The following is a 27,622-nucleotide window of genomic DNA, read 5'->3' on the forward strand; positions in this document are numbered from 1 at the left end:
CTCGTTCGCGAACGACACATCACTAGTACACATCTGATGTTGCTCACAGTGGTCCTCAGTGTGCTCAGGGAGCTTGTGTGTCTGCTCAGACATGAAAAATTAGAGGGAACAATGCATACTATATATTATAGCTGCAACTCTTGTGGAGGCGCACGAAAAAAAAAGTCATAGCACATTGTGTATTTTATGCAGGGACAACACACTTATGCACATTTGTTTCAGCACAGTCACACCATTTTTTTTAAAGTGTTTGTAGGAGTAATTCTTTATATTTTTTTTCATAATTCTTCAATATTCCCCAAGACAGGGAGACCCTCAATCATCCACCCATTTTCTATACTGTGTATTAGGAACAAACATCAGCTTGACTTTGGGCAAGACTGGACTGGACTGGCAAGACTGGTGGCAAGCCATCCAATCGTGGAGCAAATAATTTCGAGGGTGATTTAGAAAGAACCCAAAAAGCAGACCCTGAATTGTGAGTTCACTCTAACTGACTGTGTGCTCTTTTGATGGACATGTTGGACAAGGTGTCCAAAGATGACAATCTTTTACCAAGATCCCACTCTACACAAGCCGAATAGCACGTTCAGTCTCTAACAGATTGTGTCCAGTGATAGCAACAGGTGTACAAGTGGGGGTGGGAGCCGCATTAAAGCATTTTTTGCGCTTTTTGAGCTTTTTTTTAGGTATTGCAGATGGTTTTCATCATGGAACATTTGGGACAGCATCTGAGAGCAAATAAAGTTTGAAGTTGTGCAATTGGAAGTGTTAGGGAAAAACCAAAGATATTTAGTCAGAAAGACTGAGGAATTTGAGGTGTCGGTGGGACTCCACCAGGGGTCAGCTCTGAGCTCCTTTGTGTTTGCTATGGTGATGGACAGGCTGACAGACGATGTTAGACAAGAATCTCCTTGGACCATGATGTTTGCAGATGACATTGTGATCTGTAGCGAGAACAGGTAACAGGTGGGGGAGAAACTAGAGATGTGGAGGTATGCCCTGGAAAGGAGAGGAATGAAGATCAGTTGCAGCAAGACGGAATTTATGTGTGTGAATGAGAGGGATCCAAGTGCAAGAATGATGCTACAGGGAGAAGAGATAAAGAAGGTGGAGGATTTTAAGTACTTGGGGTCAACTGTCCAGAGCAATGGAGAGTGTCCAGGCAGGCTGGATCGGCTGGAGAAATATGTCAGGTGTGATGTGTGATAGAAGGGTTTCAGCTAGGATGAAAGGAAAAGTGTATAAAACAGTGGTGACACCAGCCATGATGTTTGGACTGGAGACAGTGCCACTGAAGAAAAGACAGGAAGCAGAGCTGTAAGTAGCAGATCTGAAGATGTTGAGGTTTTCTTTGGGAGTGACCAGGTTGGATAGGATCAGGAATGAGTACATTAAAGGGACAACTCATATTAGAGGCTTTGGAGAGAAAGTCAGAGAGGCCAGACTGAGATGGTTTGGACATGTCCAGAGGAGAGACAGTGATTATATCGGGAGAATAATGCTGAGCCTTGAACTGCCAGGCAGGAGACCGAGAGGAAGACCGAAGAGGAGGTTTATGCATGTGGTCAAAGAGGACATGAAGGTAGCTGGTGTGAGAGAAGAGGATGCACAAAACCGGGATAGATCCAGGACATTGATTCGCTGTGGCGATCCCTGAGGGGAATAGCCGAAAGGAAAAGAAGAAGATTTAGTCAGAAATCAGAATCAGAATCAGAATACCTTTATTCGTCCCACAATGTGGAAATTTGCAGTCCACAGCAGCAATTGAAAAGGGATGGGGTTGGGGTGGGGTGAAAGGATAGAAAACAAGATATTCTAAGCATAACAAAATAAAAATGTCCACTGAATGTCAGAATGTTCAATACAATACTTCGGATAGCACACGAGAAAAACCAGTCCAAGACAATTGTCGCAGTGACTGAAATGACCACGCATGAGGAAACACAAAGTTGAAAGCCTTTTGTAAACGCCTTATTCATTCAAAAATAGGCTTTAAAATTGCAAAGGGAACAACCAATATATCACCATTATTTTTTATTCGAGTGTTTGTATAACATCCACTCAAGCACATAAGATCTGTTTCCCTCACAACCACTCACTTTTTCCTGCAACTTTTCACCGTGGTTAGACGTAGAGGTATTGTTTTCAGCAGCCTTTGCGTCGCTGTACAGGTATTTAAAAATGAAAATTAAGTAATTTCAAGATTTCCACATTGAATTTGAACATATTCATGTGATAATACAACTGCAATTTTCTCTGTCATTTAAGTGTTGCAGCCCGTTCATGGTACTGACATGTATCGCTTTGGAGTTATCTTACTTTTACTGACTGCAAGGCGAGGACAACCATCACTGACGCTACGAGTCAGCCGAGAGCTGACCCGCCATGACTTGAGCGCCTTCTCCAGGTCTTCTAGGATATCTGGCACAATAGCTTGCTCAGCCATGAAGATGATGCTTTCGACAACCAACAATAAGATCCAGCCTAAAGCCCCCAGCCAGTAAGATGAGCCTAAAATGGTAAAGTCCTGGTAGATTTCTTCAGAGTGATGAAAGGTGAAAAAGGACCAGCTGAGTAGGAAGAAGAAACCTGTCAATGGAAGGAAAAAAAAGAATGGTCAAACAAAGAGTCACAAAATGAAAATTCTCATTGAGGCCTATTATTGGATGCCTAGAGCTTTACAAGAGTGTTTTTATGATAATGAACAAGGTATTAAGAAGTCTATTTCAATACATGCTGCCCTTGAGGATATGTAAATGGAAAACATTAAAGTCTTCTTGAAACCAACACAACAAAGTATTTTTTGGGAGGTTAAAAGAAAAAATGGGTATTTTTAGGATTTTGCTCAGAAAGTCTACTATATTTAAAAGTCATATAAGACAGCAACAGCGTCCCTACAGATCCAGCAGATAGATGTCTTTGCTCTTTTGTATATTTATTTAGAAAAGACAACAAAAAAAGTGTGGAACGTGTACAGAAGCGTGGAACTGTAGTGTTAACATTTTTGACTTCCAAATACATTAAACAATGTTTGCAAATATGTTTTAACATATTGTTTTAACATATTGTTGACGAAATGATTTGAACTTTTTTTCACATAGGGTACATTAGTATCCCGCGTTTTAAACTCTTATACCATGTCTCTGAGTATGATGAAAAGTGTTTTCAAGTTAAATGTATTATTATTATTATTATTATTATTATTATTATTCATTCATTTACCGAACCGCTTTATCCTCACATTAAAAATAGTGCTATACTTTTAGCATTTGGCATTAACAATATAGTAATATGTTTTCAATTTAGTAAACACGACTAATTAATAATTTTTATGCTGATGATGATTTATTATGACGTCTGCGTGACAACCCCATTATCATGTGGCATTATGTGCAAAAAATACTCATTTTTTAGTATTTAGCCCGTAAGTGCGTTGTAAATACAGTAAAGTCTCGTTATATCGATATTCAAGGGAGTCCAAAAAATATCGATATAACCGGGACTATCAATATATCCGACCCTGTTTGCATGTAATTTTCTCCGTGCGTGCATAGAAATAGTATTGATATAACCGGGATTATCGACATATCCGATATCGATATAACGAGACTTTACTGTACTTGGACTTGTATAATACGTTTAAAACATGTAGAACTCTGTCTGAAATATATTTGGCCCAGATTAATCACATTATAAAATGCATTTATTGTGCTGTCGGTGTGACGGAGGAATTCAAGGTGGAGGTAGGAATCCTCCAGGGGTCAGCTTTGAGCCCCTTCTCGCTATGGTGATGGACAGGCTGACAGACGATGTTAGACAAGAATCTCCTTCGACCATGATGTTTTCAGATGACATTGTGATCTGTAGCGAGAGCAGGGAACAGGTGGGGGAGAAACTCGAGATGTGGAGGTATGCCCTGGAAAGGAGAGGAATGAAGATCAGTTGCAGCAAGATGGAATTTATGTGTGTGAATGAGAGGGATACAAGTGCAAGAGTGATGCTACAGGGAGAAGAGATAAAGAAGGTGGAGGATTTTAAGTACTTGGCGTCAACTGTCCAGAGCAATGGACAATGTGGAAAAGAGCTGAAGAAGGGTGTACAGGCAGGCTGGAACGACTGGAGAAAAATGTCAGGTGTGATGTGTGATAGAAGGTTTTCAGCTAGGGAGATACAAAAAGGAGAGGAGTAGCAGTACCTTACATAGCAGGAGTTTCTGAAAAACTACAGAGTCCTTTGGCAACACAAAATTCCTACTTATTTCAAACCGATAAACACTTTAAGGCAACTCAAAACACTTTAGTACATCCAAAAGATAGGCTGCCAAATGAAAAACATTGTAAGAATGATAATTGTAAAGAGCAGTAAATTGGGGAAACTAAACAAATTCCCAAAAAAAGACTTTATCAACAACAGGGATAATACTAGTGGGCCTCAATCGGCAGTACATATGCACCTAAAAGCTAGTAACCACTCATTTGACGACAATGAGGTTAAACTCTTCGCGAAAGAACATAGATGGTTTGAAAGGGGAGTAAAAGAAGTGATTTTCATAAAACAACTAAATCCTTCATGAAACCGGTTTGGTGGGGAGAGGTTCAATTTGGATCGTTCATACAATAGCCTGCTTAGGCAACATAGGTTAGGCAACATTTGTAATGCTGATGAGGGGATACCGGAGGGAGTGGGGCAATCAGGCCAGTCGTTAGTCAGGAATGTCGGAACAATCGGTGGGGCCGCAGGGAGTGGTCCTCTGCTCCCTCCAACTGAGAGTAGGGACCTATCATAGCAGTGTCCGGCGCCGCTATGTCTGGACATTAGGGATATGTATATAGGGCCGATACTACCAGTAAGACTTTAGTTCGCTGAAGAAGAATCTTGGATAAGAAGCGAAACGTCCGACACCTTCAAAAAAAAGTACAGATGACGGCTGAAGAAACCTTTTCATCGATGGACCACTGCTGTACGACTGAGAGCTTACACAGACATAAAAATACATTTATTAATTATTTTATCAGTTCATCTATGTGTTCCCTTTCGCCTCAGGGCAGAAAAAAAATTGCTGGAGCCGTCCATGTGTAGCACACAGAGAACCCTTTATAGGTACACCAATGGACATGTTATCTTTTTTTTATCTATTTAAGTGGAGCACACGGTTTCAGTGGGGTTAGTTTCACAATTTTTGGTACATAACTTTCCAGTGTGCAATAAAAATAAAGTGTAAATAAATAAATAAAGTGCAATAAAGTATACATGAGAAAATACAGCACCGCCTGCTGTTTGATTGCTTACTGTATCTACCTGATAATGACTCAGGGTGCAATAGTATTCATATTTCCGACAGTGTTATTCTGCTAAATGAAAGTAATCTTGGGCATGTAATCTTATTCATTACCTGTACATGACATGGTGAGGAGCAACAGGGTGGTTGGATAGAGCGCCTGGCCTGCCATCAGCAGAGAGCGAGTGTTGGAGTAGGAACGCACTGTCTCTGATGTCCAGCACAGAGCAAAAACAAGCGAGAGAGCCCCTGTGCTCAAGGCCAATAGGAAGGACAGAACCCCAAAAACTTGCTCTGCTTCAAGGGCTGCATCATAAGAGGCACAAAATACAGAAAGGTCAATATTGGATTGGATTGGATTTGCCTTTATTAGTCTCGCAGTGGAGAAATTTACATTTCACAGCAGCAAAGTGATGAAAGGAATGAAAGTAGAAAAACAAAATACATGAACATACATATATGGTTTCCCCTTTCTTGAAAGGTCGAGTTGCGGGGACAACAGCTTCAGCACGAAAGCCCAGACTTCACTCTCTTCTTCCACCTTTCTTGAAACTTCCTTGACAGAACAGTGATTCCTAACCATCATGCTTTTAGAGATCATGAAAAGTCCGTCAGTCCATCACCGTTTCCGCCAGTATTTAGGGCCGAAACACGTCAACCTTGTTCCTCTGTTCCTCGTCGGCATAAGATAATCGCTATTCAAGTCCCGTTCAAGCGCTGACATTTAAACTCATAAAGAACATAATAAAACTAAACACACACACACAGTGTGATGATTGTTGAAATAAAAATAATATGTCATTGAGGTCTGAGCTGCTGCCAAAGTCAAATCGGTGGAGGGATTATGTGCATGTGCGTTTGTTTTCTGCTCAGAAAAGAAAAGAAAAAAAAGACTCAATGCACCCATTTGAGGATGGGGAGGGGGGCAGTATGGACTGTCCATTCTCCAAAAAGAACTTAGTGTAATATTTGACCAACAACTGAGGTCTTTTGGGGTGTAGCGGTCACTCCTAAAGACTTTCTACGACTCTGTGGTGGCTTCAGCCATCCACTATGGAATTGTCCGCTGGTCAGGCAGCATCACCACCCGGGACAGGAAAAGACTGGAGCGCTTGTCAAGAGGGTGAGTTCTGTCCCGGACTGCTCGCTGGACTCTCTGGAGGAGGTGGGCAACAGACGGACGCTAGCTAAACTAAAAGCTATGATGGACAGCCCCTCCCACCCCCTCCTGCCCACCCTGGCAGCACTGGGTAGCTCCTTCAGCCACAGACTGTTACACCCACGCTGCAAGAAGGAGATGTACCGCCATTTGTTACCTACCGACTGCTGTCAGGCTTCGCAATTCTCAATAATCACGTGAAAAAAAACTGGACACTTGACACTTGTACCGTAAATATGGGTTGTTGCAATCCAGCTACATATAACAATATGACTTTCTTGATACTTGCACTATGTAGTTTTTTTTTTTAATGAAACGGTTTTGCACATTTACAGTATACAGTTGACATTTTCATTTTACTATGCTTAGAATATCTTGTTTTATATCCTTTAACCCCCCCCCCCCCCACCCCACCCCATCCCCCTTTCAAATTGCTCCTGTGGACTGCAAATTTCCCCATTGTGGGACGAATAAAGGTTTTCTGATTCAGATTGAGATTATGAAACATTGAATGAGAGGAAATACTATGTGTACTTTCCAATATTTCCCCTTTTGTTCAAGTCGCTTTTTTTTAAATACTGTACACTACATTGTGATTGTGTGTGCCACATCCGGTCTCTTGTCATGGTTACAGCACATTAAATACATGCTGCCCTAGAGGATATCAGAATCAGAATCAGAATCATCTTTATTGCCAAGTATGTAAATGTAATGCCAAAGAACTAATCGATGGACAACATAGAACATGTCACACTATGTGCCAATCCGAACAGATGTTCTGACAGCGCAACCTTTGATTGTCTTTGTCATGAGGCATCCCAGACAGACTTTATGGATGGACAATGCCCAACATTTCTAATATAATGCTTGCATTGGAGAGCATTTACAAGTGAAAGTTGTGACAATGTGGTTGACTATCTTGTTTTTGTAGTATTTTCTAGATGCTCAATTTGACATTGTTTTCCATGTGCGGAAACGGTACTATCAAACAAAGGTTTCAAACTTGTGGGCCGTGGGCCACAACCAGCCTACCACAGCAATTTTTTAGGCCGACCAAATCAAATAAAGCCCATCTAAAACAAATAAAGTCCGCCATTATCATGTTTATTGCTAAATGGACTCGTTATTTTCAATTTGGCAGAAAAATATTTACCCCTGATCTAGGTGACAAAGAAAAAAGGTAAAGTTTTTTTTCTGATTACATTATTTTGTTCTCGCCAAATCACTTTTACAAATTGCACAATGGAATGGTTAAGTATTTGGTTGTCACCATTTGAAATGCAAATAATTGGTCAAAATATGCATAAAAATGAAATGCAAGGGCAGTTGTAGACTGTACATGACATAATATAATGAGGTGACATTTTTGTTTGTTATTGGAGCCTTTGGAAAGAAACCATATTGTGTGTCACGTAAAACGTTAGTTTGGATTGGATTGGATTGGCCTTTATTAGTCTCGGCCTACAACAAACACGTTGGAGGAATCAGGAACTTTCCTTTACAACCAAAGCAACTTTCAAACTACATTAAAAAAAATCTACATACTCTACAGGTACTTTCAAGCTGGTCGAGTGCTTGTCTTGGATCCAGCAACTGTCAGCTCTCGTTGGTAAAAAGAATGCACCTCTCAGCACAGAAGCAAGTTCAAACTTGTTTATGTCTTCAGAAAAGGCTCTTATGTTTACCATGGGGTATGAATACCAAAGCCTGACTTGTGGCATAGGAACATTGTTTATTTTCATCATAAAAGATAAATGTTTGGGTTTGCGGGTTTTTTTATGTTTGAAAGCTATTAAACACTTGTTGCCATTAATTGGCACTTCATACTCACCGTTGAAGATCACACTATCACCGCCACGGTCACTCCTTGTGTTATTCCCCTGAGTCCAGAGTCCACCATCTTTCAACCAGAAGGGTGTCCAGACTGCATAAGACACACACAGGCTACCAGTAAGCCCCACACAAGATTGTGTGAATCTGAAACGACTGATTGTGTCCTTTAATTCTGGCAATGGCATGTTACTGAGCACTAAGATCAGGGAAACAGAAGGGAAAATATCAAGTTAAACACCCTTCAAAGTTCATAGTGTTGATCAAATATAAACCTATTTAATGATACCAAACGATAAAAATGACCTTACCTTTGTTTGATCAGCTAGAAATAACAAGAAAGTCCAAAACTAAATTTAAGCCCCTCAGTCATTCTTGGCTGTACCTCTACTGTACTTTATTCAACACTCACTAACATTTTTTTTTTTTGCGGTACTCAACCCGAGGGTGAACACTCTTTGTCATTCTCCACCTACACTGTCATGGAGCCTCCCCCTTGTTGTAGTATCATATTCCTTTGACATCTCTGCAGCCCATCATCTCACAGTGAAAGTGAAAAGAACATGTTGGACCAACTTGAGGAAGCTTCACAAACGAAAAATAAAAATGAAAAGCAAGCCAGCTTTGTGCTCTCATTCGTGAGACACAGTACTTTGTCGGTGCCATTGCATCGCTGCATGTTACATCAGAATGAGAGAAACCCACCCTCAACTTTTCACAGTGTCGGTTCATTTGGCTCCCCTTTGTTGTTCAACTATCTTTCGCTTCGCTTTCCACTTTTAAGGCAGAACTGTTACACCCCATTCAAGGTTTTAAAAGGTATACAATACTGTATCTAGAAACTCAAGTGGTTATCAGTCTATGCAGCTATCCGCCAAGGCCCTAGGCCTACCCGGGGTTCGGCATAGGCGAAGTCCAACAGATCGGACTACCGGCAGCCCCATGCAACCGCACTCACCTGAAGGTCGTCTTGAGTCTTCACTCATGCCACACCCAATACAGTGGGTGTGGCCAAGTTTGTGGTAGAAGGAATTGTCCCTCACACTAAACCCATTAGTAGCGCAGGCTTCAGCTTCCAGCGGGATCTACGTCATCTTCGACTTGAATCTGGTGAGTTTGAACCCAGGAGGCAGTTTTTGGAAGAACTACAACAGAAATTACGAGCCAGGCCCCCTGAGTCTTGCATCAGTGAACTGCATTAGTCAATAAACATGTTATACACACACACACACACACACACACACACACACACACACACACACACATTTACAGCCATTCAGATGATTTTAGGGGTACTTGATTGTACAGATAAAGCAAAAATTGTTTTAACAATAATAATACATTTTGCTTGCAAAGTGGAACCAAGTCCCTACTCTCTAAAATGGTGATGAAAGGTGTTGCACATTATGTGCATACTGCAAGCATACCGTATTTTTCGGTATACAGGAAATCCTGCCAAGAAAGCGAGGAGAGAACTGACGTTGAACAGATCGAAACATTGAACCTCCCTCACCCTGCTGCCGGCCACGGCCAGGACGAGAGCCGAGGCAAGTCGGGCGTGCGACGAGAACGCTGCGTTGGGCTCACGGCCGGCGCCACCGCCGCTTTGAAACAGTTCGTTCTGCTTCTGGGCGGGGTGATGGGTAGGGAGCATCGCCGTAGCTGACGGCCACGGGGTCGGGCCACACGTCGGGCGCGGAGAGCGGGGTAAGGCCAGGGAGTGGACAACCGGTAGAACACCAGCGACCCAGACACCCGCCCGCTCGCCCCCGTGGCATTCGCGTCATTTGCAAATCATTTGCACTGAGTCTTGCACTTCAACATTTGGAATGGAGTTCGATTTACGACCGGTTGGTCGGAACGAAACCCGATTGTAAGTCGGCTGGTACCTGTACAAGGTGCACGCAGAAACCTTCATTATACGCTGGTGCGTTTTATATGTGAGACACATCAGGTCTCACAACTAGCAGCCACCGACTCCATTTGCCCTTGTAGAAGAAGTAGTGTGGGATGCTGGGATACATAAAACATAACCTCAGCCTCTACTGTAGCGCCTTATGATGTGCTGTGCCTTAAATTTGGGAAACTTTTATATATTTATTTATATTTTGAAAACGTTTTTGATTAATAAAGGTTGGTCAGTTATCTCCTCTCGTGGACTTGTAGTGAATCACAACACACTTTTTTCAGTCTGGATTGATTCAGACATAGCACGACTGAAGACCTAGCGGTGAAATCCACGGCCCGCCACTGGTATTGATTCAGTACATATTGTAATGCCCTTCAGCGTGATAAAGGATGTCGCTGGTATAGCGGGTCAGTCTTTTTAATAAACAAATTGAGAAGTTAGCACACACATCCCGGAGTTGTTGGCGGCCACAACTCACACCCATGCTCTCCTAACTCAGACTGTGAGTGAACTGTTTGTTCTAGGCTCCTCCCTTCTCTGTGTGACATCATGCTCTTTTGACAAACCCAGCCCTCAAATATGCGAATAACAAGCAACTGGACGTTACAATTTTTTAATGCAGCCAATTCAGTATTGCAAATATTGAAAATATATTCTTAATTGGCTTGCTGAATAAATAAACCTTAAAGGGAAACCGATGCCTACGGACAAGTTATGTTCATAATTTGTAAAATTTTCAAATGACTTCTACTGAGCGTATTTTACAAAGATTCCACCGCATATAGGTATATTTTACATTTTAAGACTTGCGCTGAATCTTCCGGAAGTCTTCTTTTTGAGTTGGTGACGAGTCCTGACGTCACGTCACGGAAGGAACACTCCTGACCAAGAAAGGACACACTGTAGCAGTCCTTTCATCACCTCAATGCTTTTTGCGTTACTTTGTTTGGTTTGAAAACTTCATGTTGACCCGTTTTGATGGCGAAATTAAAAGGAAAACACATAAATAACGTGATGGTGAATCGTTGTGTTAAACCGAAAAACTATTTGATATTCGCCGACAAAAATTCCAAGGAGAAAAATCAGCCCATGTCAACGGAGCTTTCTCGCCATCTTGTGGGTGCTACATTTCTCTCCAGATGCCTCAAAATGACACCGGGACCTTCAGAAACTGGCCACTTCCGGTTTCAATTTGAAGTAGTTTTTAGACACTTAAAGTAATTTTTATTGATGTTTTGCATTTGACTACAAATATCATCCTGCGTGTTTGGGTATTTTAGATACATATAAAACGTTTTTCTGATGTCAGCTTGAAAAAAAGCGGTGTCAGTTGTCCTTTAAATTAAAAATTCAGAGGCACGCTGCAATGAGTGTAAATTTGAAATTCTGAATAGGAAATTGGATCAGAAAAAAAATGTTGGTCGTTTTGGTTTCATTGCATTTGCAATGGTGTCAAGGAATACCACCAGACAAGTTTGAACATAGGACTCGACTCAAGGAAGATTGTCTTTACTGTCGACAGGGGGCACGATTCTTCAAAGCGACAAAAGTAATTGCTTCGCAAATCGCACTTGAAACTCCCCGTGCTCCTTGCCGACCTTTTATTGATTACATCTGCAAATTACAAGTAACATCTGAGAAAAAACATTTCCCCCTATATTTGCATACCAAACCCCCAGTGCAGCTGTTCCGCTGGACTGGGGGCTAAATGAAATGAAATGTATTATTATTATTATTACTACTAGTATAACCTTTGCCAAGCTTTGAACTTCAGACAGTGTACTCCCTTCAAAAAAAGATACTTTAACATAGTGATAAAAAAAATCTTCTTGGGCTTTTTAACATTTATTACCAGTTCCTAAAACCTTGTTTGCATCCTAAAACATGTTCCCAAACTGTTTACTCTCAAGCCAAGTCTGCATTCTTTTGAGGTCAAGCGGCTGTGACTTCAAAGAGCCCTCAGCCCTCCAGATTATGTGCCAGTTGGCCCTCTCTGACCCATTGACCCCGCGTGCGCACACAGAAAACTTTTGGTAAATTCACAAAGATGTTTTAAAAGGCGTCATGGAAATAAAACGTTTAACATATTATTGTGTTGGTTGATTCCTCTACCACCTGGTCCACCAAATGCTTAATTCTTGCAGTCCTTCTCGAAAATTGAGCCCCTACTCCCACCACCACACTCCGATTAACAAAAACACCAAATTTAAGAAATAAAGCGACCTCCTTTTGGTGTGCATGTTCAGCTTTTTGCCATATACATAACATCACATGAGAGTTTTTTAAGTGCTGCTCGCTGTAATTTGGCAGCCACATCTCTGCTTGTTTATCCGTAATTTTACTTTCTGGCTTGTGCCAACAGGGTTTGAAATACATCAAGAATCTCTGGGTCCTCCGCTGCAGACCGCTCTGGCGTGTTCTTTTCCAACCAATCAGAAGAGCGAATTTGATGCTTGAGCGTACCAATCAAAACATCTAGGCTCTCTGCAGGCTTAGTGGCTTGGCAGTCCAGCAACACAAGCTCATCAGGGCCCAGTGAGCTCGAGTCAAGAACAGAACACGCCTTCTCCTTCAGCTGGTCCGCTGACTTGCTCTGGGGGGATGATGTTGAATTTTCAATTGTAGATTTGTCGGAAGGTGAAGTGTCCTCAATCATTGGTCTTTCACGCTCCTCACTAGCTTCTTTGACATGAAAGAAATCTCTGTTGGTACTGCTTTCTTTGATTTCTTTCAAGGCCTCTCTGATTCTTTTGAGCCCTAAAACAAAACAAAAGAAATTGAACACAAAACACGTCAGTAACACGTCAGTAATTGGAATTCAGTTAATGTATGAACGAGGATCCAAGCAAGTCATATTAAAGCTATTCACTCATTTATAGTGCAGTAAAGAAAAGGTTGAGTGCTCCTTTCATTCATTTTCACCAGGAATCCTTAAAGATTAAGCTCAACATTTGACAGAGTAAACGCCCCTTAATTAGTAAAAAAATGTTGTATAATATGAGCTCTTCCAAACTAAAATGTGACAGTTGTACTTAGTAGTAAATCAATGTCCTTGTATGAATGTCAAATTACATTGTTTGGCACACAGGCAAGGCTAATGATTGATGATTTATACGACAATCTCTGTTTGGCATTATCTAAGTGATAATGTGCTCAGGGCAAAGCAATACAATTATTTTGGTCCCAACAGTTATGTTGAAGAACCGGTAAATTTGCAAGCTTTATTTAGATAAATATCAGTCTTTGCTGCCACCCTGTGGCTTCAATAGGGAAATATAACCTATTTCATTGGTTAGAGGGGGCTATTGTTTGCCGTTCACTATTTGCGACACGACTTTGTTCTACTATTACCTATAAATAACAGCGGTTCATCTCTTAAAAAAACATTCTAGTTAATTTGTAGACAATGGCATGAACACAATGGGTTGCTTTCATCACTTTTCTGCTGTGAAATGTAAATTTCTCCAGTGTGAGACTAATAAAGGCGAATGTAATCTAATCTATAATAAATCTATAGAGAATGACAGACCAAGTTGAAGGTGTTCCAATCGGTCAGCGAATACGATGCGAAACCAGCCAGGTGTAGAGCAGGAGAAGGCTTGCCCGCAGCTTAATACAACTTTATGTTTGAGGAAGCAGCGCCACATACACAACTCCTCCTCAAATGATGGGGATCTGAGAAACTAGCAAAAACAGACAAGCAAGTGACATCAAACCCAATGAATCCAATGATGTTTAAAGACAAGGACTTTCAACAATTACCTTTGCACAAATTATCATTTGATTATCACCATAGCATCCAAAGCATTACAATGTGACCTCGGTCAAGTTACCTTCCTGAAGTCAGCCCAGACATACAAAGTAGCAGAACTGTCCAGGTAGGGAATGTCCATTGTCTGCAACTCATCCGTCAGGTAGCGACGAACAGCTTTCAATCGGCGTCTATTTTCAGGCAAAAATTCCTTGTTGATCCACTCTACAACGTAACAGCATGAGGCATCATTAGCCGCACAGCAGCAGTGCACATGATGTTTCAAATATTTGTGCAGCATAATTTGCGTCAAAGGCTGAACAGCACAAAGATGAACCTTGAAAGTGAATGAGAGACACACATAAATCCGAAGCCTACATTTTGACCTCGACTGTGCAAGATGATCTACAGCCATGTTGACAAACATTATCAGAGTAAGTGCCATGCAATAAAGTGAGCCCCTTGATTTAAGAACAGTAATTTTCCACTTCATTGGTATAAATATGGTAGATTTCAAAGGCACTGACATTTGATTGTCCATGACAAACTTTAATCGTGATCAGATACACCGTTGCCATCTATCAAGGACGTATTCATATGTTGCATTGGCACAAAGGCTAAAACAAAATGTATTATTTTCAATGGAAATGCAGATAATTTCTTAAAATTGATGCTTTGTAAAATTAGTTTGAAGGTAGTCGAGTGGTTAGGACATCGAATTCACAGTGCAGAGGTCGTGGGTTCTAGCCCCACTCCGGCCACCCTATTTGTATGTTCTCCCTCGGCCTTTGTGGGTTTGCTCCGGGTACTCCGGTTTCCTCCCACATTCCAAAAACATGCATGGCAGGCTGCTTGAACACTCCAGATTGTTCATTTCTGTGTGCCTTGCGTCTGGCTGGCAACAGGATCAGAGTGTGCCCCGCCCATTGCACCCGTCCGCGACCATAGTGAGGATAAAGTAGTTCAGAAAATGAATGAATGAATGAATTTGAGTTATTCACATATTGGAGTGGTTAACTAATTTGCTGCCATTCCCAAATTTATTCGGGAATTGAAAATGTGATGTGGAGCACCATTCCCAAATGTGTTTGCGCTTTGGTTTTTACTGCGGGGAGTGCCGATAGAGCGCTAGTCAGACCTCTGTCAATGATTTTTATTTATTTTTGCCCTTCCACAAGTGGCAGCATTTCCCTTTTTTCTATGATAGCGCTTTGTTACAGCTTCAGCTTGTTGTTAAAGCACTATATAAACCAATAGGTATGTATTGCATTGTATTTTGGACAGTCACCCTCAGTTCATGCTCATATAACTCCAGACCCATATAATTTAGGAATCAACTATTTTTTTCTGATGAAAGAAGAGAGTCTTAAGTTTCTCACGCTGCATTGAATGTTTATGTAGTCCTACAACTCAATACTCTGTGCGTCTTGCAATTTGAGTGAAAAACCCTGGCACTGGAGTGGACACATTTATGCACATAGCCTGGCAGTGAATGAGTTAAGGAACATGATATAAATTAGTGTGCAACCTGTCCCGAAAAAAAGTTAGATAAGCTTTAGAAAAAACAACAAAGTGTTTAATTACAGTCTGTAACATGCTTTCATCAACCGATTTCACTGAACAATTCAGTATGCGTCATTTGTCATGCAAGCATTTCAAAAGAAACAAAGTCATTTCCCCCTGGGAGGTCACACAAAAATGTAAAAGTTATGCACAATAAAGAGAATATTTAGATATATTTTCCATGAGGCATTGAACCATACCTCTGTCCTGAAGAAATTGTGCAACCTGATGCTGAGATGTCCCAGTGATACCATGGAATGAGCCCAATTTGCTCAAAGCCTCCACAAGGTCTAGGTTCTCAGTATAAAGAGTGCCTAATCTATTTCCAGCCATAGCAAAGTCCTAGAAAGGACAAGATGAAGTCAAGAAGCAAAGCAACACTGACAGCAAATCGTCCGTACAGGAAAAGCATAGAATTTACAGTTCTATCAGGAGTCATAAAAAAAGTCATCCACATAATGCAAAGCAGCACAACCGCGTACCTTGCTCAGCCCCCACATTATATGTGTCCTCTGTGGGTCGGGCAAACTGAAATAAGAGCACATCATTAGCAGTTAAGAGGCAATCTCCAGCCATAATTATCATGATAAAGGGTACACATGAGTAATAATAAAGAGGAGAGGTTAACACAGTACCTTTCCAGACTGAGGACACTGTGAAATGTGACTGATTCATCAAACACCGTCAGCATGTACACTTCATCTATGATGGCATGGATCTCATTCCTCAAGCAGACGGCAAAGTGATTTAGCACAGAATACCCATATGTAATGCGAAAAGTAAAGTAAATGCATACTACACAAGTAGAAAAAAACATTGTGATTCATGGTTACAGCAGTTGAGTGACTGTGAGAGTCGACACTGGCCTTTTTTGTTGCCAAGATCACTTAGAATGAAAATATGCTGATTCATTAGAAGGCAGTTAAAACAACATGGACACGTGTCACTTCCTGCCAGACACAGGCTCTCGACCATAAAATGTCAAGTGGTGGATGGCGTCTTTGGGTAAACTGTGGGAGTGCAGATCTTACAAGTAAGGTCATGGTATTTTAAATTATCTTCAATCCTGCCATCTATTTTCAAGACCGCTTTTCCTAATTGGCAGAGCTGAAGACGATCCCAACTGATTTCAGGCAGGAGGAGGGGTATTACTTGGGCTTGTCACCAGCCAATCACGGGGCACAAATAATTCAGGCTCACATTGATTATGTAGCGGGAGGTTTCGAAAAACCAATATGCTCATATTGGGGCTTTTAAAACCCCAAATAAGATTCCTGTCTTACCCCTTTTTGGATTTGATTGGATTTGCCTTTATTAGTCTCGCAGTGGAGAAATGTACATTTCACAGCAGCAAAGTGATAAAACCCCAATACGTAAATATGTTGTCACTCATGTCACATTTTTCTTCAGCAATCACAAAGACCTGGCAATTCAGCGTGGGTGTGTAAACTTTTTCTACCCGTCGTATGTTACCCTCAGTTATCAATTACGTTATCCTTAAACACGTATAATCTGAGGGGCAAAGCACACCTTTTGGCAAACTGCAAGTAGGAAAGCATCTCCTTTGGGGTGTAGATCTCAGCAAGAGGGTTGTGAGGATTCACCAGAATAATAGCCCGGATGTTCACCCCCTATTTGAAAAGCAACATTTACTCATCAATCAATTCGGAATTCACTGCAAATGCATTAGCACTCTCTCAAAATATGAATCGGGAAGCAAACGGATGTGTACATTACCTCTTGCTTAGCTCTTTGCATGGCTTCCTCCAGTTTTCTCACGGTCAGGTGAAAAAGTCGACCATCTTCATTACCATCCTATAAATAATTTTCAAAATAAGAAGGCAAGTCTCAACATTAGCCGAGAGCCCGCTGGACCACATTTACTGGGGTACATTAAGCTAAAGTGGAAAGAGTGTTGCTGATTGGACTGTATATGATTATAGCGGTATAAGGGAAATTTTGTGAATAATTGACACTTCCTCGTAATTATAATGGAAAAAAACTATGGGGAAAATGCAAATAATCGGGGATCTCCACAGCCCCCCAAAAAACAAAAAGCAAGCAAGTGATGAATGAGGGGTGGAGGTTGTCAGGATATGCCAATTAGCAAATGCCATATCACAAATATACAATGGTCCAAATGGATATTGACTCTTTATATGAAGCAAATTAATCCAGGATGTGTGTTGCTACCTCAGAGTCGAGAGGGGCATGGAACAACTTGACATCACTGTACAAGCGCACGTCCTCAGTAATAGCACCATAGAAAGGGCTGGGAATAAGAATGGCATCTACAAAACAGAAAACAGTGGTTAGAAATACGATGCAACTCGGACACTAAATCTGGAAATATTTTATTGAAAAATACAATGTGTAGAGTGCTTGAAGGGGAACACAATTTCAAAAAAGTAAAGAAAATACTCTATGTTCCAGTCACGTCAGTCTATTACAGCTTGTGATTTTTTTTTATCAGACAGCAGGGTGGCAGTCAGAGATTATTACATGTCAGTTTTAACATCCAAATTATTTGCGGTGTAAAGTGTAACATCAATTTTAACGCCCCCCGCCCACAAAAAAATGTATGTAGTAGTGTACATTTAGGAACTCACCTTTTGGGTCACAAATGACTGCTGCAATGCACGAAAAGATTGCACTACATCCATTCATCACCATAACCTGCATAAATACACAAATGCACTGCGTTATTTCAAAGCTGACAATAAACATGTTGTCACTGAGGAGGGCCCGATGATCTACAAATGAATAAAGTTGCTGAACTTGAACCGAATGCTGATTTGGCCAATCAAAAAATGCAAATGAACTCACTTGGCAACATCAGCTGAAAAAAAATGTGTGACCTTGTTTTTTTTCCTCTCCCCTAAAGGACAACTGACATCACTTTTTTGTTTCCTAACTGACATCGGAAAAACGTTTTATAGCATCGAAAATACCCAAAACACGTATGATATTTTTAGGCAAATGCAAAATACCAATAAAAATGACTTAGTGTCCAAAATCTGCAAAAAATTGAGCTGCGAATTGGGCATTTTCAGAAAGTCCCGCCCTCAGTTCGTGACGTCACGCCAAGACGTCTTGCATTGCTCGAGAATGAAGACAATGGATTCAGATTGGGAGAATACGCTTTCTTGTTACACATCCAGTTATGAATATGATTCAAATAGTTCTGAAGAGGAAATCATACATGTTACAAATGTAATGACCATTAGATTATGAAATGAATTCCACTTACGTTGTCAGCTTTCAATAGCTTTGGAGAACGGCAATAGTGCGTTAGAAAGTCGGCAACCGCTTCTCTCAGGCTAAAAGAACATGATTGAAATAGCATTTTTGGGAAATTGCCCCTTTCTTTTTTGTAATTCAAAATCAACGCAAATCACTTACAACATGTGTCCCCTCCAGTCGCCATACTGCAAAAGGTCAGGGTCAACATGGAGCATGTCAGATTGGGTCAACTGCATTAGAAAGCAAAGTGAAACAGTACTGTCTTGGACTGTATTAATGCATGACAAAGTTCATCAATATATAAATGCAGGACAAACTGAGCATTACCCTTTGATGAAGAAGATCATAGCAGAGCTTGTTTTCGCTTGTGCCCAAATTGATAACACCCTGGGACACGGGACAGAGAGACAAGCATAATCCCGTTTGCGTTTCTAAAACTAATCTGCGAAACGTTACCGTGGAGCAGTTGACTCACGTTAGGGTTGTCTATGTCATATCTGTTTTCTCCATAGTGAGCGAAGCCTGCCTGGAGGATGCCTTGTTGCTGTCGAATACTGTTACCACGATTGGACAGGTACACACTAGCCTCAGGAGACTTCGCAACTCTCACAGTTGCCAATGCATTCTCTGAAGTTGTGCAGGTCTTGACTGATGGGTGCAGCTCTGACTTTATTGTCGCCTTACTGGAAACGGACAGTGCGGAGGGAGTCTGTAGACGCGGCTCAGATGAGGATTGGGCAGAGGAGGCCGTTGATTTTGGCAGTAAAGCTGACTGATGATCTAGCAGGGAGACAAGGGTGTTTGTTAGTGAGTGCTGTTTCGGTGGTCGCAGCACCCTGTCTCACTGCGGTTAACGCCCCAGTGTGCACATTGAACAGGTGTAGCTCATGCTGGCGCTCCCGTTCCGCTCTCTTCTCTTCTTGCTGCTATCTGCGCTCATCAGCCTGTAACTCCTTCTCTCGCTGTGCCTTCTCCCAACAGAAGAAGCGATCTTCAGCACACAAGAGGAGGCCGGTAAGGGCTTTGTTGATGGGGCCCTGACTGCAACACTTTCCATCTCCGTGGGCACACACGGTTTTGCCTGCCTCACGACCTCTTTGCTGTTTTGTCGCAGCTCGGGGAGGGAGGCTTTCCTGAGATGAGTCTAGGGCCGCAGGAACATTGACTAAGTGGGAATTCCAAGTAAGTCCAAGCATCGACACCCAGTTCACCTAACTACTTGCCACTTCTGCCTTCTTTTGTCTGATTCCTATCTCTGACAAACTTGAGAGTGATGTACAATCCATGTTTTTATTATAATTTAGTTGGGCTACAAACGAGGAATTTAGAACAATTTGTAGAGAATACAGTAACAGTATTCCATATGGTGTCTCCTTTATATTGGCCTTGTGTACTGGACACTTTTATTTTGGGGAAAATAATTGTCTGTATTGTTTATTTGTTCGTTTGTGTTGCCTAAAATTTTACAAATCTGTGCCTAGATGATAAGAACCCTAGGATTATTACTGATGGTAGCACAGAATGTCTCTGGAGTAAATGCCATTGCGTTTGTGTTCATCTCTTATTTTGCAGATTTCAGCTGATCAACGATTGAACTGATCTTGTGGAACAGATGTATCTTGAGTCTACTCCAAATCCTGAGTCGGGCTGAGTGTATTTTGTACATTCTACCTTGACTACAAGTTATCCCGACAACTTGCATTTTAGATGTATTCATCCCTTTCCCATAAGTGTGAATGGAAAAGTGAAACGTTTGTGTGCTCTGCGATGGCTGATGATCAGTCCAAGGTTTACTTTGCCTCTCGCCCAATGTCAGCATGGAGTTGGACATGAGCCACATCATTTGTCAGACTAATGCGGACAAGCAGTACAAAAAATGGTTGAAACATTTCCTTTGTATTTTCTTCAGTAGTGAACCAGCAATCTATTTATTTATTTTTTGTAACTAAATGACTTCCTCTAACAAGTATACTTGTCAGTTTCTGTTTTCCTACATGGGTGCGAGAGCATATGATGGTTACTGCACCGTCAATTTCAAATTGGGAAATTGCTTTACTAATACACAACCAAGAGTGGATGCCCATCAGCCAAAACGCAACCACAGGCCACCTCACAGGCTTGCGATGTTGCATCCATCCATCCACATTTTTTGATCCGCTGATCCTCGTGTCGTGGAGCATGCTGAAGCCTATCCCAGCCGTGCAATAGGAAGGCTACACCCTGAACTGTTTTGACAGTAAACAAACAACTATTTGCGGTCAAAGTCACGCCTACAGGGAAATTTCAGAGTGTTCCATTAACCTGCGTTTTGGAACGTGGGAGGACACGACGTTTCAAAACTTTTTTTTTTCTGTCACACCTGGAAGCACCTCTTTTTTTCCGCTGTGGCATGGCCTCAATGCGGATCAAACCTCTAAAGATGGAGAAAACTGATTTTGTTGTGGCGAACCCTTGAAGGGAAAAGCTGAAAGGAAAAGAAGAAGGCATGGCCTCAATGGAGGAGTTATGTTTGTGTTCCTTAATCAAACTCTTGCAAGAAATGTGAGGAAAAAGGTCACTTTGGTTTGAAGATAGCATAATGGGCTGGATGAAAACAAAACGTTCCAATTAGCATACAAGTTCATCATTTGAATTCCTCACAGGAAGGCGTATTGTTGAAAACTACTGAGGAGACTGTGCTGAGCGGTTGCACCTTTTCGGCAGCATGAATATGCCAGTACTGTTTTTGAATGGGAGGAATGTCGGTGCCATTCGACTGTCATCGCTGGACACCACAGGGGCTTGTGGTGTCCAACATTGTGCTTTTTTTGCACCTGTAATGGGCAAAATCTATACAGCCCCGCTTTGTTCAGCGGAAAGGTCGGTGCTGTTGGACCAGTCAGGTTTTTTTTGTTCTTTATACTTCAAGACGGCGCCGCGAGAGTGGCTGCCTTTCCAGCAGCTTATGTATTTTGTTTTTCTACTTTCTTTCCTTTCTTCACTTTGCTGCTGTGAAATGTAAATTTCTCCATTGAGAGACTAATAAAGGCAAATCCAAATACTCACAAAAATAAATGATAAAAAATAAAAATAAATACAATATTTACATACAATCAATAGAGGATTGGGGGTCAACATTCAAATGTGTGAAAGATTTAGAACAAATTGTTTACATTTGTAGGAAGACCTCCTTTTTATATTAGCCTGATTTTTTGTTATGATAAAAATAATTATATACGTACTGTACTGGCAAAATCAACAAAGCAGGGGTTGATTTTTTTGCATGTCAACAAAATCAAATTACTAAAATTCTGACCCTTTCAATTCAAATGTAACATTATCTTTGTAAAGTTTTTAAGTTACATTTTCACATCATTAATAAGGTTGTGATGCAATATCTGCTGTAAAAAATAATGTAAGGGTAATTAAAAAGAATTTAAAAAACAACCTGTAGGACAACTTTTGGAAGAAGCAGAGTCTTCGCCTTGACTGAGGAGATCCTCTGTTCCCCGGAAAAATCTTTCATCCGTTTCCTGTTCATCTCCGGATCTGTAAGACAGATCTGGTTGTGCAACATTGGTGTTGAGCAGGATCGCCTCATGATCCTCAGATGGTACATCCAGTGGATCTTCAGTTTTAGGAGGCTGACTAAAGGGAAACCCACCGCAATTAGCTCGACTAAAGGAACATGGGGAGGAATTCCCCTGCAATGCGTCCATTCTATCTGGGCTCTCAAACAATTGCTGCGCAACAAATGTTCCACCCTGAGTGGAAGATGTGAGTGACGGTCGATTAGCAACAACTTGATTCATCACATCGTAAAATTTCCACGATGTTGATTCGTGGTTGTCCTTAATGCGACGATAATCCACCTGCATTTTTCTAATTTTCTCCCTGCACTGGTCGCCTGTGCGGAACATGCCCTTTCCGCGCAAAATGAGTGCAATGCGGTCAAACACATATTGGTTGCGCAATGAGCTTTGCAATTCTATCTGGATGGAGTCCTCGGACCACAGCTGGACCAGCTCCACGATTTCTTGGTCTGTCCAGTGGCTGACGTGCTCGTGATTCCTGCAACAAGGGTCCATCTTTCCTCTGGCTGGAGATTATGAAGTTATCTGCAAAACTGGCAAGAACAATCAGCAGGCTAAACATTATCATCACAATTTGAGAAACGCAGACCACGCAAGTTGAGCAGGGGGGCAATGACATTTTTTTTTCGTGTCAATCCTTGTCTTTAATTTACAAGGCTTGCACACTTTTTTCGCAACAATATTATTTTTAGCATTTATATTAAATCTTTAGACTTTACTCAAAATGTTAATTTTCAAAACAGAAAATTTGACCCATTTTCCATGCATTTTGTTTGCAAATGTGGTATGGTATTTCAGAATACAGTAGGGTTTACACAAAATCTGATAGTCGATTAATCAACAGTAATCGCGATTAGTCGACGAGTTCATATCGTCAGCCTCCTAAAATAACTACCTTGAGTCTTTTTTCCTAGAAAACTCATAAAAACTAACATTGTGATTTCACTTAATGCGTATAAATACATGATCTGTTTCACTTTGGATGTAGCCGATATTGAAAGCGTTTTTAACTACTTCAGCCATTATTTTTAAGAGGGTGACGGTATGCAACATAAAGCACCAAAAAGCAACCTCTTAAAAACCAGCAACTTACATCTTGAATTCTTTAAAGTACGTAAAAATTAACCAGGAAGAAAATTCTGATCATATCTTCAACTTTTATTCAATTTTCAGCATTATGTGGGCAATCTAAAAACAAAGACATTTCGACTGATATAGTACAATATTTGAACCTTTAGTTAAGTACTGATGCCTTTCATATTTATAACATGTAAAGTGCAAACATAGACAACAAAACTGCAGTAACACGTATGTACACTAATTACTGTTACGAATAAGAAATATCATCATAACAAAACATAATTCAACTTCAATAGCCTTAAATGTCCTTAATTTGGTTTTTACATGCCTGCGCGACCATCGTAGTAAGTGCGGCTCAAGAAAACACAATTAAACACATCTTTAAAGTATTCAATCATGTTAAAAAACCAAACAGTTTTCGGCTCACTAAAAGAAAATGAAGACGTGCATTTTGTGCTCAGTGGTAACAATTTGTACTACTTGCCACCTCTCATCTTAAGTGAGCATTACTTTGTGTTCTGGCGGAAAGCTTGCTTGTTTTTGAGCGCATATTGCTGCAGCGAAAATCAGCACCGATGAGGGGGATGTAACGTTAAAAAAATTGCATCGCCACATTTCCTATTTCGTTATAAAATCGCTGTAACAACGTTTGTGTCTGTGCGATAAGTGTTTAACATGTCATTGCTGTTTTAAGATCATATTAGCGTTTACATGACAACTTTACAGCTATGAATAGCTCACTCACGTTGACATTATTGTTAGCAGCTAAGCTAACCAGACAAGCTGTTTACAGAATCCGAGACGACTGTCCCTCGTCGTCAGAAATAGAATCGAACAAAAGGTGATTCCATCGCAAATGCTCGCGCCTTGCTGTCGCGCCGCCATGAAAGGCAAGGTCTTCTTTGCATAATCTACATTGCACACTCTTTGCTCTGTCGTCTTGCTTTAAATGTTCCCGAACTTTGGATGTCCGATGACGGTTAGCCAAGGTACTATTATCCTGCTACACTTAACGGTACCCTGTTCGTTCCAATTAGTAGGCGTAACTTTGTCAGTAACATCATGGCTGGCATGGATCAACGCTACTGCGCATGTGCGTTAACTCAGCGGTGCAAAAAATAGAGCCTGGGCGGCGGGGAACCACAGACTCTCCTCAGAGAGGAGAAACAAATCTGCAAAAATAATGCAGACTACTCAGCGACTGAAATTAATTGTCGACGCTTTTGGTCGCCGGCGTTGTCATCTATTGATCCTCGCAGCCCCAAATACACGTTGTTAGAAAGTACTTTTAGAAGAAAGGATAGGGAATGAAACCAATAATTCTCAAGATACAAAAAGGAGAGGAGTAGCAGTACCGTACATTGCAGGAGTTTCTGAAAAATTACAAAGAGTCCTTTGGCAACATAAAATTATTACTTATTTCAAACCGATAAACACGTTAAAGCAAAAATTATTGCATCCAAAAGATAGGCTACCAAATGAAAAACAAAGTAATGTAGTTTATTCCATACATTGTAAGAATGAAAATTGTAAAGAGCAGTACATTGGGGAGACTCAACAAATTCTCAAAAAAAGACTTTATCAACATCGCAGGGATAATATAAGTGGACCTCAATCGGCAGTACATTTGCACCTAAAAGCTAGCAACCACTCATTTGACGACAATGAGGTTAAAATCTTAGCGAAAGAACGTAGATGGTTTGAAAGGGGGGTAAAAGAAGCGATTCTTATAAAACAACAAAATCCTTCATTAAACCGGTCTGGTGGGGTGAGGTTCAATTTGGATCGTTCATACAATAGCCTGCTTAGGCAAAACAGGTTAGGCAACTTTCGTAATGCTGATGAGGGTCGTTATGCTGATGAGGTGATACCGGTGGGAGTGGGGGTAATAGGCCAGTCGTTAGTCAGGAATGTAGGAACAATCAGTGGGGCCACAGGGAGGGGTCCTCTGCCCCCCCCCCAACCTGAGAGTAGGGACCTATCATAGCTGTGTCCGGCGCCACCATGTCTGGACATTAGGGATATATAAATAGGGCCGATACGACCAGTCAGACTTTAGTTCGCTGACGAAGCCTCTTGGATAGGAGGCGAAACGTCCGAAACCTTCACATTTGTACAGATGACGGCTGAAGAAACCTTCTCATCGATGGACCACTCCTGTACGACTGAGAGCTTACACAGACGTAAAGTACTTTTAGGCTTTCTTTCGAGTTCCACAGTCTGATTCCTTTAGGGCAGGGGTCGGGAACCTATGGCTCGCGAGCCATATATGGCTCGTTTGATGATTGCATATGGCTCGCCGATAAATATTACATATTATAATACATATTGTCGTTTTTTTCACCGTTCATTTCCCGTTGGGGCTGCAGTTGGCGGAAAGCGCAATTTTGATTGGATGACACTGACCGAGAATGGCCGAAAGCGCCATGTTGATTGGATGATAGTGGCTGTCATGTTGAAACAGGTAAACACCCCTTTAAATGAGCTCAACTTGTGCACTTCAGCGTGAATGCACCGGATCATTAGAGGAGAGAAAATGTTCTGATTCTAATTTGCAATGAAACAATACCATCGATGAAACAGTCGAATGTCAGTGACATTTTAACAAGCCCGATGTTAACGTTAGCATCAACATACTTCTGCGAGAAGTAGATTGCAAATAGCAAGTGTGGAAGCTTATGAGCCGTGTGCAGGCTAGCTAGCAGTAACTTCGCCTCTGGACCGGCAAATTGAATTTCATTCCGATCGTTTTCCTGGATTTTTACCAAACACGAGGTTATGTTAACGGTGAGTACTATCACAAAGTTATTTTAAATAATACATTCTGATATTTTGTTGAAAAGTGGCCGCGCGTGCACGTGTGTGCGCGCGCGCACGCGAGCGTTCGTATGTGCGCGCGCACGCGAGCGTTTGTATGTCCGCGCGCGCGTGCGTGTGGCTTTCGCTGAAAAACATTTCTAAATATTTTACTTTTATGGCTCTCTTAGTCAAAAAGGTTCCCGACCCCTGCTTTAGGGTGCACCGATAACATAAAATAAAACGGTTTGCGTGATTTCAATCAAACGTGTCCAAACCACTGCTCTCCATTTATAGCGGCATAAACCAAAACGAACATTTTAACAGTGGCATTTACCTGCATTGTACTAAGCTGCTTCGTTTCCAAAAGCTGTGGCTAGGCGACAGAGCAGAAGTTCAATCTCATGCATCTCTGCACGCTGGTTTTCAAATAATCACACATCATCCCATAAAGGCTTGTCTGGCTCTAAGGCTGGTGTAGTACAAATGCTTCTGTTATTATTTTAAAAGTGTAAATGTGATTTTTGCTGTTGCTCGTCGCAAGGGTGCAGAGCATTTAAAACCAACATGAATATACTCCTCTTGAACTTCAATTAAAATATATGAGTCCGCTTTTCTAATTAGTAACTTTGCACTTTCACAAGAACATAATTTGTGAAACCCTCACAAAAGCATGGTTACAGTTGTACACGGATCAATACCGTCTGTGGGTATTGGGCAACCCAACTCAAGAGCCCCAATATGTGCCAAAAAATATAAACAGTTCTAGTTGAGAATAATTGTCTGATTTTACTTTTCAAGAAAGATGATTGCTTGAGTGCCCTGGACGGACGCTTGCCTGGTTTCAAATATTTGTGATTTGTGTGTATCAGGCGGCCGATGTCTGGTGATTCGACATACCACACAAGATCGCCTATATTTGCGGGGCACTGTCTTTTGTGTTTTACTGCGTTCTCGTCTTTCCAATTTACCTCTATGCCCTAATAAATGTGTCCCAATTTAAATAATTACGCAATTTATCCTAAAATCAAGTTCTCGCGATATTAAATGTTTACAGAAACATTTCTCAAATGAGTACTTTGATAAACCTCCATCAAAAACGAGTCATAACTGTATGAATTACTTTTACTTACCTATTTAGTGCTGGGCTGACGTCAGAGAGGCGTTTGACCATATGTTAATAATACAAACTCTTTTGCTTAATGTTGCCGATGTGTCATTTATTTTAAGAAAATGGTGTCTCGCCTTAAATCGCGCGTTGACAGATACACGCAACTGCGGTCACGCCAGTCTCCACTCCCAAAATTGAAGACAAATTAGTTGCCACGGCGATTGTTAATACTGTGCATTACGGTAACTGCCGCCAGCGAGCCGCATTACCTAATTTAAAAATAAAAGCACTCCAACAAATGCAAGCATGTCAGTACCGGTAATTTGT

At 41.2% G+C, this 27,622-nt stretch overlaps 2 protein-coding genes across 5 annotated transcripts; both read right to left on the reverse strand.

The window, feature by feature from the left end:
- Positions 1-2,020: 2,020 nt before the first annotated feature.
- On the reverse strand, positions 2,021-8,695 carry LOC148898248 (uncharacterized). The gene is made up of 4 exons (XM_088997357.1): positions 8,582-8,695; positions 8,272-8,469; positions 5,396-5,587; positions 2,021-2,592 (listed from the first exon to the last, which is right to left on the reverse strand). Exons 2-4 carry the CDS (start codon positions 8,456-8,458, stop codon positions 2,285-2,287), a joined length of 687 nt encoding a protein of 228 aa, XP_088853483.1. The 5' UTR covers positions 8,459-8,469; positions 8,582-8,695; the 3' UTR covers positions 2,021-2,284.
- Positions 8,696-11,692: 2,997 nt separating this feature from the next.
- On the reverse strand, positions 11,693-27,395 carry accs (1-aminocyclopropane-1-carboxylate synthase homolog (inactive)). Of its 4 annotated transcripts, none has more exons than XM_088997359.1 (16): positions 27,318-27,395; positions 22,164-22,841; positions 19,212-19,516; positions 19,064-19,123; positions 18,896-18,966; positions 18,744-18,813; positions 18,103-18,169; positions 17,687-17,784; positions 17,231-17,308; positions 17,024-17,124; positions 16,129-16,218; positions 15,976-16,021; positions 15,694-15,835; positions 14,013-14,155; positions 13,709-13,862; positions 11,693-12,936 (listed from the first exon to the last, which is right to left on the reverse strand). In XM_088997359.1, the coding sequence occupies exons 2-16, from the start codon at positions 22,801-22,803 to the stop codon at positions 12,518-12,520; spliced, it is 2,484 nt and encodes an 827-aa protein (XP_088853485.1). In that variant the 5' UTR covers positions 22,804-22,841; positions 27,318-27,395; the 3' UTR covers positions 11,693-12,517. The 4 variants fall into 4 exon arrangements, with proteins under 4 accessions (XP_088853485.1, XP_088853486.1, XP_088853484.1 ...); XM_088997360.1 differs by lacking the exon at positions 27,318-27,395 and adding an exon at positions 24,134-24,462 and having other exon boundaries at positions 18,896-18,921; XM_088997358.1 differs by lacking the exon at positions 27,318-27,395 and adding an exon at positions 24,134-24,462.
- Positions 27,396-27,622: the final 227 nt, after the last annotated feature.

The sequence above is a fragment of the Hippocampus bargibanti genome, linkage group LG05, assembly GCF_051943395.1.
Source record: "Hippocampus bargibanti isolate YZ-2025 linkage group LG05, ASM5194339v1, whole genome shotgun sequence".
Taxonomy (NCBI): Eukaryota; Metazoa; Chordata; class Actinopteri; order Syngnathiformes; family Syngnathidae; genus Hippocampus; species Hippocampus bargibanti.

Coding starts and splice junctions, on each gene's coding strand:
- accs (XM_088997359.1), bottom strand. CDS start 22,803: ATGGACCCTTGTTGCAGGAATCACGAGCACGTCAGCCACTGGACAGAC. Junction 18,967..19,063: donor ATGATCTTCTTCATCAAAGG/GTAATGCTCAGT, acceptor TTTCTAATGCAG/TTGACCCAATCTGACATGCT. Junction 17,309..17,686: donor ATGCCCCTCTCGACTCTGAG/GTAGCAACACAC, acceptor AATTATTTATAG/GATGGTAATGAAGATGGTCG.
- LOC148898248 (XM_088997357.1), bottom strand. CDS start 8,458: ATGCCATTGCCAGAATTAAAGGACACAATCAGTCGTTTCAGATTCACA. Junction 5,588..8,271: donor TGATAGTGTGATCTTCAACG/GTGAGTATGAAG, acceptor CTTATGATGCAG/CCCTTGAAGCAGAGCAAGTT. Junction 2,593..5,395: donor CCTCACCATGTCATGTACAG/GTAATGAATAAG, acceptor TTCCATTGACAG/GTTTCTTCTTCCTACTCAGC.